At 38.6% G+C, this 17,670-nt stretch overlaps 1 protein-coding gene across 1 annotated transcript in view; it reads right to left on the minus strand.

The window, feature by feature from the left end:
* Positions 1 to 15,450, minus strand: part of meis1a (Meis homeobox 1 a) — a 61,288-nt gene extending 45,838 nt beyond the window's left edge. The window contains exons 1-7 of the mRNA XM_046046790.1: positions 15,432 to 15,450; positions 15,250 to 15,299; positions 12,253 to 12,856; positions 8,394 to 8,644; positions 5,564 to 5,705; positions 1,174 to 1,224; positions 1,012 to 1,062 (exon numbers count right to left, since the gene is read on the minus strand). Coding sequence (XP_045902746.1) covers positions 1,012 to 1,062; positions 1,174 to 1,224; positions 5,564 to 5,705; positions 8,394 to 8,644; positions 12,253 to 12,264 — 507 coding nt within the window. The 5' untranslated portion in view covers positions 12,265 to 12,856; positions 15,250 to 15,299; positions 15,432 to 15,450. The remainder of the gene's footprint in view (positions 1 to 1,011; positions 1,063 to 1,173; positions 1,225 to 5,563; positions 5,706 to 8,393; positions 8,645 to 12,252; positions 12,857 to 15,249; positions 15,300 to 15,431) is intronic.
* Positions 15,451 to 17,670: the final 2,220 nt, after the last annotated feature.

Genomic DNA, 17,670 nt, shown 5'->3' on the forward strand with positions numbered 1-17,670 from the left:
TTAAATAAAAAATATTTAATGTTGACTTAGCTGGAAATTTACAGTGGAAATTGAATGACTAGAGACTGCAGCTCTGCTGTTCTCAAGATTAAAGCGTAGCCACCATGTGTCCCTCCCGGCTCACAATCGCCCTGCACAAAAACACACACGATTCGACTATAGGCAGGACTTCATCTCCAGTGTGTTACAAACTGACGCCGATGGGTCTTGTGTGCCTCCATAGGTGACGAGTCAGGGAGTGAGAACGGTTTGATCTAACACAGTAAGTAATTTGTATGTTGCACTATAGTGTCCTGTTGTACTACTGGTGGGTGTTTTACAAGATCACTTTCCCATGGTAATTTAATCCATGCCACTACAGGAGGAGAGAGATATAAAAGTCTGTGTCTCCATTTGTTACAGTCTATTTGAATTAATTATCCGTGTCTTTATCTGAGGCCAGTATAGTGCCTTGAAATATGAGTTTCTGCAATATAGATTTCAGCTGTAAATACATCAGAGAACACAAATCATTAAGCCCGAAATTCGCTTCAAGCTCATTAAATCTCATTATTCACTACTGCTTTACCATCTAGCCTTCTGCTAGAGTCTTCCCTGCAGCTGTGAATACTGGATTCTCCCATAATGGACATAATGGCAACACAAATTCTTTGACTGCTCATTTCTTTTGGATTATCTTCGCTATCTCACGTAAAAAACCTAATAATTAGGTTGTTAATTGTTGTAATGACAGTTCCACTAATAAGAAAAGGAATTTATTTTGTTTAATTGTCTTAACACAGTGATAGCATTTTTCCATAAGAGACCACAGTAGTATCTCAATGGTCACTACAAACAAAGATTATGAATAAATGTAAATATGTAAACACACCGATATTATAGGGCTAATATAGGATTACAGTGGTTTTTGTTCAGGTTTAAACTTGGATTTGCAGCATGATTACTGTTAAAACGGCAGATGTTGGTTGAATTACAGTCTAATCAGTAAAAAGGCCACTGTTTTTTTCTGACCTTTTCCAGCTCCAGAAGGTGGAAGCGCAGCACTTGTATAGCCTGGATCATCTACAAAAAAACCCCAAAACAAATGATAAAAATGTACAGGGAAACAAAAACACTTTATATAATAGTATTTAAAATAATTACAGTGTAATAATAATAGTACTAGTAACTCACCAAATTATCCAGCTCTGGGCTTGATGAAAATAAAGGCCTCTCTGATCGAATCTAGAAACAGAAAAATTATTATAAATCAATACAGCGAGCGGGAGTTGCGAAAAACAACATTTTACATTTATAGAGGAGAAGAACAAATACAGATGACTTAAGAGATTTGAGTGATCAAAGAATTGCTGAAATGCAAACTTGATTTTATATGTACCTGACTACCGTTTCCAAGATTTAAAGTTTAAGATGCACAAACACTTTCAAGCAGAGAAAAATAAGAAGAAAGTGTCACGGGATCCAAATAAAATAGAAAACTTAGACTCCTATTTGCAAAGACGTGCAGCCTAGGTTAATTGGTGTCTCTAAATTGCCCTTAGGTGTGGATGTGAGTGTGACTGGTTGTCTGTCTATGTGTGGCCTGCGATGGACTGGCGACAGGGTACAGGGTACCCTGTACACAGGGTAAGCGGTTGACAATGGATGGATGGATGGATACTCCGATTTGCAACCTACGTGACAATTTTGGTGAGTTTTCGTCCAGCAGTATTTGCTGCCCAAAGACTTTTATCGGAGAGAAAGAAAGAAAGAAGAAGAACACCAACCACACACACAACACAGACAACCGTCCTGGGGCCCCAATCCCCAATGACAAAGTTTGTTTGATTTACCAACTCTTTTGAAACAATAGGTCTTTGATTTCAGATAGAGCAAGACAAAAGCAGCATTTTTATTTGTCTTTATCGATTTAATTTGCCAGCTGAAACGACGAAAATCGCTAGATTCTATCAGCTGTAGCTAATAAGCTAGCGTTAGCGCCATGAGTTGGTTGGAAATTGTGTCTCCAGCTCACTTTTCAATGTGTCCAGATGAATTGTTTTAAAACAAGAAACACTAAAAAATATGCACTTGACAGCTACATATATGATGTCAAGCTAAATGACTGATGCGAAAGCTAACAGGCCCATGTAAAAAGAAAATCGGCATCTTCAACAATGAAGGTATGAAGACTTAAAGAAACGACGTTATTTTTGTATTGCACTGTAGAGCAAGAGTAAGTCTTAGTGTCTTAAGTTCGATTAAATGTAATATCAACTCTTATTTCACTAAACACTAATCAGTGTGTTTGGTGAAAGTTGCCTTAACTCGAATATCGGTAAACTTCATAGGACAATCATCCTTTAGTGTGCGGCCAGCTTAACGCTATTGTCAGTGGTAAGCTAGTTAGCCTGGCGTGCTAACATTAGAGCAGATAAACCAACACATTCTCACTCCCGACTCGTCACATATTGATGCTTGGTCAAGGCCCTTTGGCGTCGCTTACTAAAGCCCTGGGTAGCCCTTTAGCATAATTTTTTGACGTTTCAGGCTCAACGCTCAAGTTAGCAACGCCTAGCAACAACAAATATGCAAGTCCGGTTACACTTTAATAATAAAACGGCGCGTTAAAGTCGTGAAACGTTGTAATTTGGTTAGGTTTAGGCACAGAAAGTACTTGGTTTGGGTTAAAATAACTACGTAGGTCAGTTAACACGTAAGTTAACTAACATCATTTGCAAATCATCCGCAATTTACCTAATTTGCGTAACTTAAAAATATTGATATTGAATAATTGACTTTTTGTTTCACACGGGATGCAAACTCCATTCTCCTGGTTCAAAGTCTGGATTCTGGCCCTCCATCCATCCCAACCACCTCCTTACTTAGTATTTTATGTTAAATATCATACCTACCTTTACCGTCAAAAACGCTACAGGGCTTTCCCCAATGCGTTGAACTATGAGGGTAAAGGGATCCCTAGTGTGTCACAAACTGACGACTATGGCTCTTGACCATGCATCTATATGTGATGACTTGGGAGTGAGAACGGTTGGATAAACAAACTGTTGATGCATTTCTGAAACTTTTGTTCTTGTTAGTGGATTTTGGAAAGGTGATTAAAAGAAATACACAACACCATCCAAACTCTTAAAATGCTGAGTATGTCCCACTACAGCTCCACTCACACAGCTTCAACAGAAATCCAAACCTTTACAGACCTGCTAGTTACAGCTGCCAAGCTATGACTTGCCCATCTCTGTTCAGGAGACAAACTGATAATCCTATGTACATTTTAAGAATAATATAAACCCATATTGTAGGGGCCTTAAGCCAACGCCTGCATTCTTACATAATTTTGGGCCCCGACATGTAGAGTGGCCCAAATAAATTGCACATTTCATCCTCATGATTTTAAACACTATTTTCACTTCAGTTGAAATTTATTTTACATTTCCATTTGATATATTTCTGATTCTTTGGCAGTTCTCACTTTGTATATTTTGACTGTTATGCACCACAACACCAACACAAGTGAATTACTAATGGTAAACATGGTAAACAGTGGTCTTCCGACCACTCTAAGTGCTTTACACAGTATGTCCCATTCACCCCATTCACACACTGATGAGGGGGCAATGTGCCAGCTGCTCGTCAATTCAAAGAAACTAATCATACACACACTCAAACAAAGCCGTCGGGAGCAATTTGAGGGGTTCAGTATCTTGCCCAAGGACATGCAGACTAAGTAGCCAGAGATGAAACCACCGATCCTCCGATTAGTGGGCGACATGCTCTTTCTCTAAGCCACAGCCGCTCCTAACATTTACTCAGCTGTATTTAGGTACTTTATTTTAGTATCTATTTGATGCCAGTTCATACTTCTACACTACAATACAGATGGAAATATTTTACTTTGTCCACCACTACTTTTATCTGACAGCTGTTACTTTGCTTATTAAATATAATATTGCTTAATATATGATAATTTTATAAAATGTGAAGCATTGTTATAGATTAAACAAAATATAAATAGGTTAGAAATGTACCATCTTATAGTGCTTACGCATTCACGTACTACTATACTATTGATCACAATATTATGATAAATAGACTACATGATCTGGTTGGGATGTTTGGATCAGTTTTAAAATGGTTTTCATCCTACCTTTCTGTTCTTTCGGAAGTTTTAGTGTTTATATGAATCAGATTATGTCTGAAACTGCGGGGTTGTTGTGTGGGGGCCCTCAGTGTTCTCTTTTGTTCCTTTTGTATAGATTTCCTCCGGGACAGATAATCAGTCAATTCAGTGACATATCTTACCATCTGTTTGCAGATGATATTCAACTGTACTGCTCAATAAAGGAAATTGAGTTCCATAAATTGTCTTCTTTAGTAAACTGCTTGACCAGTATCAAACAGTGGTTATATGACAATTTCTTGCTGTTGAACTCAAAGAAAACAAACACTAATTATCGCTCCTGAAAGTAGAATCCCTCACATAAAGCAGCAAATTGGTGACTTAGGCTCGTCTCTCCAGCCGAGCGTCAGGAGCTTAGGTGTTGTTTTTGGATTCAGTGATGTCCTTGGAATACCACTCTAAACAACTAGTCAAACTGTTTCTTCCAAATTAAGAACACTGGTGTCAAAGGATAAGTTAGAGATGATCATTCATGCTTTTATTTCCTCTCGTTTAGATTTCTGTAACAGTCTTTTTACTTATTTGAGCAAGAAGGAGCTTTACCGTCTCCAGGCTGTTCAGAACAGGCTTTTAACTCACATTAACAAAAGAGCACACATCACACCTGTTTTAGCAGCACTTCACTGGTTACTAGTCCAGTATAGAATTCAATTTTAAATCCTGGTTCTTACTTTTAGAGCCCTGCATGGTCAAGTTCCTCCCTACATCTCTGAGTTGATACAGTTTCATACTCCAACCCGTAGTCTGAGGTCATCTGGTCAGAGGCTGTTAGTGGTTCCCCACACTCATTTTAAAACCAGAGGGGATCATTCATTCCAAGCAGCGGCACCTAGGCTGTGGAATGCTTTGCCTCCCTTTCTACGTTGTGTGAATTCTGTTGATTCTTTTAAAAAGCAACTGAAGACGCTGCTATTCAAGCAGGCTTTTAGTTAGATGAGGGGTTTTTATGGTTGTTTGTTCTATGTTTTCCATTTGTATTTAAATTTTCTTATTGTATTTGACATTGTTGTATTGTATTTTATTGTGAAGCACTTTGTGATTTTATCTGTGAAAGGTGCTGTACAGATAAACTTTACTTAAATACATTTTGCTTCAGTGACAATAATCCAGTCATGTATTCTGCACAGAGAATACTTTTACTTCTGACAGAACATTTTGCTGCTAATACATACTTTATTTTAACAGAATGTTTGAATGCAGATTATATTTCTCTTTGAATTGTAAAACTTGCAACAGGCTAATATATACACACTGCACTAAAAGTGGAATACTTGGGGGGTCAGTAGGGGCCCACAGAGGATTGATCCAGAGTTGGCGCTTCATGTTCCTGCAGATCTGTTCTGTACTAACACTGACACGTGGATGAAATGCATGTTTCTGTACCTGTTTGGAGAAGACGGCGATGTCCTCGTTGAAGGAGTCCGAGGAGCAGACGTCTCCACCGGCAACGCCGCTCTCTCTCGGTGTGCAGGTTGCCAATTCACATTTTTCAAAAATCAGTGCGAGCAGAGGGAATAAAGGATGTCTGCAGGAGAAAGAGTGAGAGAGAGAGAGGGGTGGGGGAGGAGGGATCAGCTCAAACTGCAAAAAAAGAGCGCAAAAGTTTCCTGCAGCCTCAAACGGTCCTAAAAATACACAACAAACATTCAAGCGGTTATCATCTTTAGAGCACTTTTATGAATGGAAAAAGGACTTTACATTGATTGAGTTTAATTTAATCATCTCTTTCCAGTGTCCTCACTTACTTTGGATAAGAACACAAGGTCAATAGTTTCTATGGTAAGGACGATTTCTTCAGCGGAACGTGGAAAACAAATACTGTACTTGGGTGGAGGCAAAAATCTAATAAAACTTGGACAATTAAAACCCAAACTATCTGCACAGCACCACCAGAGGGACACTCGTGTCCAGAGGGTGGAAGCACTATTTGGATCTGTAATGAAACACGAACCAGGTGCCCACTTGTTAAATACAAGAAAGAAAACACACACAAGGGCAAGCTTAATAGCAGACTTAGCTAAATTCAAAGTTAAATTTGAAAAAAGTTTGGATTAGATAGTGAAGCTGACTCCAGTAACTGGATCTGCTTTGGTAAACTGAACAGACTGGACTCTGGGACACCCAATAGATCTCTATGAAAAGTAACATTGCAGTAATCTAGACACAGAAATAAAAGCAGGTATTACACTTGACATTTGGTGTCCCAAAACTAAATATAAGACCGACACATTACGTAAGGCACATGACTTAAGTCACATGGCGTTTAACAAATGGTAAATCTACAAAAGGTTGTAGTTTGGTTAGGTTTAGGCAATAAAACAACTTGGTTAGGTTTACGTAAGTCACGTGACGCAAGCCATCTACAAAATGTTATTTAACTTAAAATATATCTCCTTTGACTTTCTTCCACATGGGACTCAAACCTGAGTGAAAGTCCTGAGTTTACTTGACTCGTCTATCCACCCCACCAACTCCTTATATTGTCGCGCTTTATACTACGTCACCTGACTTCTTCTGCCACTTGAAGCCTAACAATAAACATAAACATGGGCGATTATAAGCTGCTGCATAGTCGACCTATACGAACGTTTCTCCGGTGACGACGGGCTGTTGCAGTTGGTATAAACAACAGTAAAGTAGTTCGGTCTCATAACAGATTAAAGCTTGGTTTGAATGTTATGCCAAGAATATCTTGTTTCCATTTTAATGTGGAATAATAAGGAGCCCATTCAGAGACATGCAAGTTTCAATTTGACTGCTTTAACTAAAGCGATTTGTCATCTGGCTTTATAAATCCACCAGGCAAACTTTCAGTGGTGCGCAGGTCAGAATGTTTCACCAAAAAGCTTTAACTGACTGTCATTAGCGTTAAAATTAAATGAGATGCCATGGCACACTTTAACACTAACATGGTGAAATCTATACGGCGAAAACAGAAATACAAAACATAATCAAACCCTGAGGAACTCCAAACATCTGCAGTTATACTCTGATTGTTAGCCATAATCTAATTATTGTGCCCATGTAAATATGTCCCGAAGAGTTGACACAGAAAATGTATCGCAACTATTTTAATAACATTTTTTGGGCTTAAATGTCCCAATAATTGCAGCCTCAAACGTGAGGATTTACTGCTTTTCACCATCTTCTATGATACTAAACTGAATATCTTTAGACTGTTGGCCAGATAAAACAAGCAATTAATAACTATTTACATTTATTCATTTAGCTGACGCTTTTATCCAAAGCGACTTACAATCAATCAATTCATTTAGAAAAGAATCTGCTAATTAGCCAGTTATGAAGTGATTAAATGTGAGTTGATTTGACAAAGTTTTTACAGTGCAGATTTACACCAGATGCAACAAGTAGAGCAACTGTAGCTGCTGAAGGAGTCAAAATGGATCCTGCTGCTCTGACAGTCAACAAATACCCAAAACTAGTGCTTTTTTCATGTTTTTAGTTTGTTGCAGCATCCAAACTTAAAGTTAAGGGGTTGGACATAATGAATTTTAAAGAAAGAAACCGCCTTTGCTTTACACTTTTTTGCTGTAACATTGAAAAGGTACTGCACTTTTACAACAGTACAGTGTTGAGGCACTCACATGTTGGATTTAATGCCACTTTATACCTCTATTCTACTACATTTCAGAGGGAACTATAGTACTTTTTATGCCGCTACAAAACCTAATAATAATGAGTATGCATTGCTACAAGTTAATCTCGTCATATAAAATAAAATTGGCTCAACCTTGCACTTTAAATAATACAATGATTTAATGAGTAGATAATGTAACACTGGCAGAAGTTATTATTCTGCAAAACGAGGACCTTTACTTTTGATACTTTGAGTATGGACTTGCAGGGCTTTTACTTGTCATGGAGTATTTTTTACATTGAGGTAGTTAGTACTAGTAGAAAGAATTTACTTCTCTAGCCACTGGTTTTCACCTCCTCGTGAACCGACAGCAGCAAGTTTACATACAGATAACTTTAGTCTGGCTCAGCTCGGCATGGAACGGCAAGGCTTTTAGCTCAAACAGCGAGAAGCTAAACAGATGAATCAAACATATAAATACACAAACAAACTTATTTTTAAAGAAGAAGAAAACTGTTCTGAAATAGCTTTTTGTCCTCAGTCTATATTTGTCATTTTCTTTTTTTTTTTTTTTTCTTTTTTTTTTTTTTTACAGTGTAAGGAAACTCCTCATACCCATAAATGGCGTCTCTGTCCCTCTTGACAGCGTCCCCGGCTGTGGCGGCCGTGCTGCTGCTGCCACTGTGGGTGGACTGGGCATACTGGTGTGGAGGGTATGGACCACCAGCAGTGGCGGCGGCGGCTGCCAGGTGCACGGCCTGCAGAGAGCGAGCAGCAGCGGCATGGTGGTGATGGTGATGATGGTGGTGTGGGTCTCCGTACACACCGCCCACCCCTTCCAGCCCATAGTGGGCCAGATCTTCATACTGAAACACAAAGATAAGAGATGTGTGACCTCTGACCTCTTAAGCTGTTCTGTAGGTGCTGTTCGCTGACCTCACATGAGGTCAAAACGCCCCCAAAATGTGAACGATAACAAGCTGGTTTATAAGCAGCATGAGGATGTTTAATGGACTTTACTTAAACTAACTTTACTTGACTGAAAACACTGAATACAAAATAGCCACAAACTGACACAAATCAATACTAATTTTAGATAAAAATAATGTAAACGTAAATCTGTGTATAGACCCCAATAACATTTGATAGATAAAATACTTCTAACATATAATAACATAATGAAATCTGAAAGAAAGAATCATCTAAAATGATCAGAGAGAAGAGTCAACGCTTCTCATAGGGTCAACAAAAACAAATACTACATTTGTTCCCTTTATTATGTCCACACCCTCTTTCTCTCCTCTAATATGACAAATATTGTGATGTTTTGGAAAAAAATAATCAGTTTTAAACAGTCTGTGTTTAAAAATATTATAATCACAATCACTAATTATTATGTCGTTAAAAATAAATAAACACTATTTTGCCTTGAAAACACCTGAAAACATCATGAAGCAGAAGATTAATCCTACTTTGTGCAGTTTTACACATAATAACATGAACATCTAACATTAACAACATTAAGACGTCTCTGACAACCAAAACTCAACTTTATTAAGTTTAGGTATTTGTTGCATTGTGCAGGTCTTCCTATTATTGTGTCCAGCCCCTGTTTTATTTTGTCTAACGTGATCAATACTGTGATATTTTGGAAAATTTAACGTCTGAACACCTTGTCTGTGAACACAAACGATAAATAAAACAGCAATTTTTAGAGAAAAATCATAAAAATTCAGACTAAAGTTCAAGTTGCCAAGGTGTGCCGTCTTGGCCAGGTCTCCCTCGGAAAAGAGATTTCAGTCTGAAGGGACTTCCTGGTTAAATAAAAGGTTAAATAAATAGTTACCTTTTCCTAAAAAACGAAGAAACACACAATCAAACATAAAACAGCCTGAAGCTTTTTGAAACTAAACAACGTCTCTCTGCAGGGGAAGTCTTTACGTTTTTCATTTAAACTGTTTATAAGGGGTGGACAAAATAACATGAACACTTGACAACATGATGCAGTCGAATGCAAAAACAACCACAACGTTAAAACAAGACGTTTAAACAACCCTAAACTGAATGTTTTAAATATCAGACTGCACTGCTAAGGTGTTCCGATTATTATTATGTCCACCCCCTGTTTCACTGAGTCTAACGTGATCAATTCTGTGATGGTTTGGAAAAACCTAAGAGCTGCTAACGTCTAGACACCTTGTCTGAGAACACAAACGATAATAAAAAAGCAATTTTTAGATAAAATCATAAAAATAAAATTTAAAGTTAACTTTTCCTGAAAAACTAAAACAATAAAACAGCCTGAAGCTTCTTGAAAAAGTCTCTCTGTTGGGGAATTATTTTTGTGTATGCATTTAAACTGTATATAGGAGGTGGACAAAATAACATGAACACTTTAAAACATGATGCAGTCGAATGCAAAAACAACCTGTAAGTTAAAACAAGACGTCTGACAGAGTCAACCCAAACGTGTAGGTTTTAAATTTTATAAATCTTCTTCAGGTGTTCCTAATATTAATTTTAATTAAGATCCCCCCCCCCCCCTGTACATACTTCTAACATTTGACTTCACTATGTGGTGAAAACAAGTAGCTACACAGATGAAATCGATTGTATTTTCAGAAAGAAAACAGGAATTGTTCTCAAATGTTTATACCTATATCGTATGTTGTTAGTATGTCGTATCCTTTATACAGGATTATTTCTAACATGATAGCTGAAGTGATTTTGTGGAAAGTCATTAGGTTAAACTTGGCTTGACACTTTCTTCTACGAACATAACATAAAGAAAAAACTATTTTAGCAAAAGTAAAAAAAAATTTCAACTGAAGCAAGTGAAGTTTATTATTTTGTTTTTACTTTTTAAAGACGTATTTGAGCTTTTATTTCATCCTATTTGAAATATACATGTAATTCAAATAAAAAAGGACTGTAAACATTTTAATCTCCAAATAAAGAAAAAAGAGCCATCCTGAGCAAAAATCTGTTTTAATTTCAATATCATAAATAGGATTTTATTCTTAGAAAGAACCTTATATTTAAATATAATCTCTGTATAATAAAGTTTGACGTTTTCAAAACTTTCCAGACTGCGTAGCTACATTATTAAAGCCCAAAAAATGATTTGTGAGCAAAATGGAATAGATTTTTATTTGAAGAAGAAGAATTTATTATTCTTCTTATTTTTCTTTTGTAAAAATATATCGATTGGTTGGTTTCCTTATTTTTGTTTTTTCAGCTATAGGTCTCCACCGTGGAACAATTAGGCTAGATGAATTAAAAGGCTGACCATAAAATGTCACATATTTAGGTTATAAAGAGTTTTATAGTTTAAAAGTAGCTGTGAGTAAAGAGGATCGTTGTTGTTTCTGTGTATATTCTCTGGAATTAGACAGATCGCTGATAATCAATAAAACACAGTTTAAAAAACAACAACAACAAAAAAAAACTTTGACCTGGACAGACTGTGCGAACAAAACGGCTTTAAAATTAGAAATGTTTTATTCATGTAGCTATAAAACCTCCTGTATTGAGCTGTTTGGCTGCGCGTGTTGAACAGATTTTTATCAGCAAACAAAACTAAATGTTTTTATTCTCCGCTGAAGCTCAAACACGCACACCGCCTCCAACCCGCACCAAACACTGCGCTGAGTGCGGGACAAATGATGCGTTTATATGACTTTACAGCCTCTTTAGAAAGTGTGAACAGTTACTCACTAGCTTCAGCTTATAAACTCCATTTTAGTTTGAAGATTAAAAGTTTGCCAAGTTCGTAAAAAACATGAAGCGTCAAAAATAGTTTTGTTCATTTCATATAGGCCTACCATTCATCGGCTGACAGGCCTAAAGGTCAAAATACAAATCAGAGCACGTTTTATCATCAAATGATGGGATTCTTTAGAATAAAACATATTCTAAGAAATGTTGACCTGCGGCTGACATTTATTTTCGTTCTCTGCTCAATGAGCATAAAGTGAATATATAGTGGCTGGGTTTCACTGCTGCAGTTATTATTCACTAAATCTAAAGTTTAGGTTTGTGTGGAAGCGTGCTTATAGAAAGCACAAAGCTGTAATGTACAAACTGGTTGTAAATAACTTAAAAAAGAAAAGAAAACTATGAAATTAACTTTAATCTTTGCAGTGAAAAGTTAAATTATTTATTTTACGCACGGCTGAAAGTTTGTATCATCGTGAAATTAAAGTGATTAATATTAATTAGGCTAGCTCTTAGAAACAACTGTAGCATTAATAAAAACTATTATATTTCCAAAATAAAGTCTTAAATAAAGTATTCATTATTTGAAACGTAGAAATCCAGTTTTCTCTCAGTTTTGTTTCATTTTCCACAAATCCAAAGTGAGTTTATTGGACTTGATCTCTGCTCTGAACGTCAAACTTGTGCAGCTGAAGTCAAACCGTAATCTCGCGCTCATTATGTCTCCGCGCTCTAATAAAAGTTGATTTTTACGCACCCGTTGCGCCATCGGCCCCGTCTCTCCGCCCGGACTCCAGGTGACTCCTGCGGGGCAAAACACACATCCAACTCCCCGGGTACCGGAGCGTTAATCAGTTAATCCCGTGTGTAACGAGTGTATCCGAGTCCAGCCGTGGAGATAAAAGCACAAACACCCTGAGAGCAGCAGCAGGTCCCTGCAGGCTCCGCTCCCCTCTCCACGGGAACCGACAGACGGCGACGCTCCGCCAACAGCAGCACCACCCCGGGCAGACGCTGCCTGACCTGCTCCCGGCCTCCAGCTCCAGACAACAACCAACCGCTCAGTCACCGGGCCGAATCCGATCAGGTTACATCCAAAGTGGAGGTTGACGCGGACCCGCCCGCTGCACTCTGAGCCGAGCCGTGCGGCGCTGTCTTCTGCGCGGAGGTGCGTTCAAATCCCTATCGCAGCGCCGGCGAAGCGGCTTCCTCCTCCTTCAGAGCAGGCCGTCCGGGATTGAGGCGAGGGGAGAGGGAGCGAGGGAGGGGAGAGTTTCTTCGCTCACTTAAAGGAGCAGAGACTCCCTGCGCCTCCCCGCAGCTCCCACCAGACTTGGGAAGGTGCTCCGCCGCGAAGCGCACTGGACGGAGGGAAAGAGACAAATATTTCTTATAATCTAGAATTGATTATAGACATGAGCTGTGTTGACATAGCCTAGGGTATGTGAAGTTTGACTTTTACAAGATGGAACTTCTTTAAATACCTCTTAATATACATCTTAAATACAACAACGTTTCAACACATGAGCGAAAATAAAACTCATCACCTGATCACCAACCTGAGCAAAACAGCTGCCACGAGTCCCCAGACCTTCAGGGGGCCTGAAGGCTCCAGGTTTATGTGGCAATTAGGTTTGTGGTAATTTCATTAACTGCAAATGTGTGCGTGTTAATATTATGTATATATATAGTATGCACCACTAAAGCACAATATGGGCCCTCAAGGTGACACCTGCATTATAATCTTGAGGCCCCATTTGCAGAGGAGCACGGAGTTAAAATCTGGTTTTAGAGCCCCTAATTGTTTAGCTCATATTATGCATTTTTACTAAATAAATTAGAACTGAGTCAAATGACAACTAACTAATTAATAATAACACATCTGCCTACACAGAGTGGGGGTCACCAGGGACACAGAACACTGAATAATGTTGATACAGAGATGTAGAGAGTGTTGCAACTCCCGGACTTCTAAATAAACTGGACTTCATTGACTTTGTTTGCTACAACTCTTGGACACCGGCTCCATCTAGTGTTTGTAGAGTGTGGATAGGCCCACAGCGCTCCTTTAATATTAAAGACGTTTCATGAAGACTGTGCTCATATTTCATAGAGATGTAGGCACTTCTACTAAACTAAACTTACTGAATAGTGAATTTGAAAACTCCTGAGCCAGAACTCAACATCAGACCGAACATTTACCACCTGGAACCTTATGACAATAATAATAATAATCTAAAGTAGCCTATAACTGAGCAGAGAACAAGAGTGACTGACCGCTGTATTCAAACATCACAGTAAAACTAAGTTCAAATATGAATATGAGGGAAAGACAAATGATATGTATGGCTCCATACCCTTTAAGTGCCTTTAGGAATTTATTTATTTTAAAGGGTCATTTGGGTATTTTTAAACCTGGGACGTATTGTCACATCTGTTGGTGTTGAAATGACTTGTAGGTACAAAGAGTTTTGAATCTGGCAGCTGAACTGGCTGCAACGTATTCCTTCGGGGCAACTGCACCCTTCAAAGTTATGTCCACAAAAAGTGCTTCATGTTGCCAGCGACAGGCTCAGACTGTTACACCGGGTGTCCGACAACATCATGGAAAGGATCCCTACGAGGGACTCCCGCTGACCCCCTGAGTTGTTGGCGTTGGGAAATGAGAGAGAGGAATTTGTTGTGTATGGTGACCTTTACTCCAACACAAAAACTAATTTCTTCAACTCTGACTCAACGCCAACTATAGCGCTTTGGCGGAGGGGTTTCTTCTTCTTTTCTGGCAGATTTAATTGCAGAGCAACGCAGACACCAGCGCACAAGTATAAATGATCATGACGGCGAGCAGTCCACGCAGAAGTAGAAATTAGCCTTCAGGAAGCTGGTGGGGGGGCAGATGTGTCAAGTAAACTCAGGACAAACAAAAAGTGAGAGAAAGTCACAGTTGACATGTTTTAAGTTATCTTTCGTAGATGACTTAGGTAATGCACGTATTTTAAACCAAACCACCATCTTTTCCTAGACCTAACCAAACTAACCCCTTTTCACAACGTTTGCGTGTTTAAGGTCACGTGAAGGTCCGGTAGGCCTGCTGCTGGACTGCTACTTGCTAGTGCTCGTGTATGCCTGTCATAAATGTGGTGCTTTTCAACATACATTTGTTGTTTTGGGACAATCGACCTATTTTGTCGTTTAGGTTCGAGGACGTGTTGGTATTGAACGTTATTAATGCCGCATGTCACTAAATTAATGAATCAATGAGAAGTGATTAGAAAATTTTATTTATTAGTTCCGCCTATTACATTAAAACTTGTAATACTTGCCAAACTGAAAAGAAGCTTCTTTCTGAAGAGCTGGCTCTGACACAAATACTGAAACCGCAACTTCACCAGACTGAAACATGCTTCAGAGCCACATCCTCATACCTAAACGACAAAAGAGGTTGATTGTCAGGCGTCACAAAACATTTAGGCAACAAAACCACTTGGTTAGGTTTAGGAAAAGGTTCTGGTTTGGGTTCTGAGTTTCCTGGACTCTCCATCCACCCCACCTCCTCCTTACACTTTGACACTCTTTATAGTATGTCACCTGACTTCTTCTGCCACTAGAGGTTACAGCCTAACAAAAAAAAACTAAATATGAGTGTTAGTAAGCTTCTGCATTTCAACCCTCATGACCGTTTTTCTGGTGAAGACAGGCTGTCTGATGGATCTAATTAAAGTTTGATCAAAGAAAAGGGCAGCAGATCATTTACCTGCCTCATGTGTTCCGCTCCTCAGGGACTTTCCTCATCGTGTTCAGATCCTTTAAACATGTATAATCTTAGTTAAGGGCTCTGATCGTGGTCACACCTGGCAAGAGTGTGAGGTCACTACTTCAACCAAACTGCAGCTCAAGTTACCAAGAACCAAAATGTGGATAAAAACATATTCTTACTCGGCTTTACTTTCTGCAACCAGCGTATTTACTGCACAAGCTCTTCTTCAGCTTATTTACAGGACAGGAGGCAGCACTGCCTTTATATACACCACAAGATGGCTGACGCTTTGTCAATTATCCAATGAGAAGTAGACACACAGATGTCCCGCCTCTAAAGGATGCTGCAGCTGCAACACAGAAACTTCACAATAAAAGTGTTAATGTCTTTTAGTGGTCACAGTTTTGGTTCTTTAGTATTCATATATATAATTTCACCTGTAACTGGATGATTCTTAAATGCTTTATTACAAGAATACACAAGTTACATTTCTGATTGGTGACGCTGCATAATTTTTGCACCTTTAAAATATTGTTCAAATGATCTTTTGATTATAAAATCTGACAAAAAAAGAGCAATTTTCTCATGCACATTTATATGCATTTAAAAAGAGGAATAATGAAGAAGACATTACCAACAAAAACCCCAAATAATAATCCACTTGTTGATTTGATTGATCCCTTTTAATTCCCCCCAAAACAGTCACACTTTATGTTATTTAGCCTAAAATGACCAAGCTGACTGTAGTTTATGTTCTCTGCAATGAAAGGTACACCAAACTACCATAACACCTTTTTAAGTCAAGCGCAGAGGAAGATCTTGCCTCCTGTCTGTTTTCTGAAGCTCTACAGACTGATATAACCTCAAACCCCTGCCCTGTTTCTAACCCTGCATACTGTTTTTACACTGGTGAACGTCACCTGAAGCTCAGTAGATTTTATTAGTGACACATTAAAATCCCCGGACAGGGACGCTGGACAGTCCAAATAAAGTGAGACCAAACACAGAAACACTGTTGAATAGTTCAAGAAATATCAAAACAAGAGGTTTAGGTAGAGTTACGTCTGCCATTTCTTCACCAAATAAACATCAAACACTGAGGATTATTGTAGGAAGAACAGCTGGAGCCCAGATGTGAAGACACGTTTGCAGTAGCACGACGTGGCCACTAGGTGTGAGTAAAACACAGTGGTGGAAGAGGAGCTGCTGAACTTCAACTGGGGCTCTTATTTTGAAGGTTTCCTTGCAGTAGAGACTGAAGTACTAGAGTGAAGTATCAGAGCTGAGAGTCAAGTATTACAAAGTATAACAGAGTAAAGTGCCGTAGAATATTTACAGTTGTTTTCAGAAAGGATTTCACAAGTTCAAAGGTCACTACTACTACTGCCAATACTACTACTGCTGCTGCTAATACTACTACTGCCGATACTACAACTACAGCCAATACTACTATTACTGCCAATACTACTATTACTCTTATGCTACTACTACTACTGCCAATACTACTACTACAGCCAATACTACTACTGCTGCTGCTAATACTACTACAGCCAATACTACTACTACAGCCAATACTACTATTACTGCCAATACTACTATTACTCTTATGCTACTACTACTACTGCCAATACTACTACTACAGCCAATACTACTACTACAGCCAATACTACTATTACTGCCAATACTACTATTACTCTTATGCTACTACTACTACTGCCAATACTACTACTACAGCCAATACTACTACTACAGCCCATACTACTACTACAGCCAATACTACTATTACTGCCAATACTACTATTACTGCCAATACTACTATTACTCTTATGCTACTACTACTACTGCCAATACTACTACTACAGCCAATACTACTACTACTGCTGCTACTACTACTACTGCCGATACTACTAATACTGCCAATACTACTACTGCTGCTGCTAATACTACTACTAATACTGCCAATAGGCCTACTACTACTACTGCTGCTACTACTACTACTGCCAATACTACTAATACTGCCAATAGGCCTACTACTACTACTGCTGCTACTACTACTACTGCTAATACTACTAATACTGCCAATAGGCCTACTACTACTGCTGCTACTACTACTAATACTGCCAATACTACTAATACTGCCAATAGGCCTACTACTACTACTGCTGCTACTACTACTACTGCTAATACTACTATTACTCTTATGCTACTACTACTACTGCTAATACTACTAATACTGCCAATAGGCCTACTTCTACTGCTGCTACTACTACTACTGCCAATACTACTACTACTACTACTGCCAATACTACTACTACTACTACTGCCAATACTGCTACTGCTGCTGCTGCCACTATTATTCTTCTGCTAATACTACAGTACTTATCCTACCAAGCACAACTCTTTTTTAGAACATGCACC

This window comes from Micropterus dolomieu, linkage group LG01 (genome assembly GCF_021292245.1).
Source record: "Micropterus dolomieu isolate WLL.071019.BEF.003 ecotype Adirondacks linkage group LG01, ASM2129224v1, whole genome shotgun sequence".
Classification (NCBI taxonomy): domain Eukaryota; kingdom Metazoa; phylum Chordata; class Actinopteri; order Centrarchiformes; family Centrarchidae; genus Micropterus; species Micropterus dolomieu.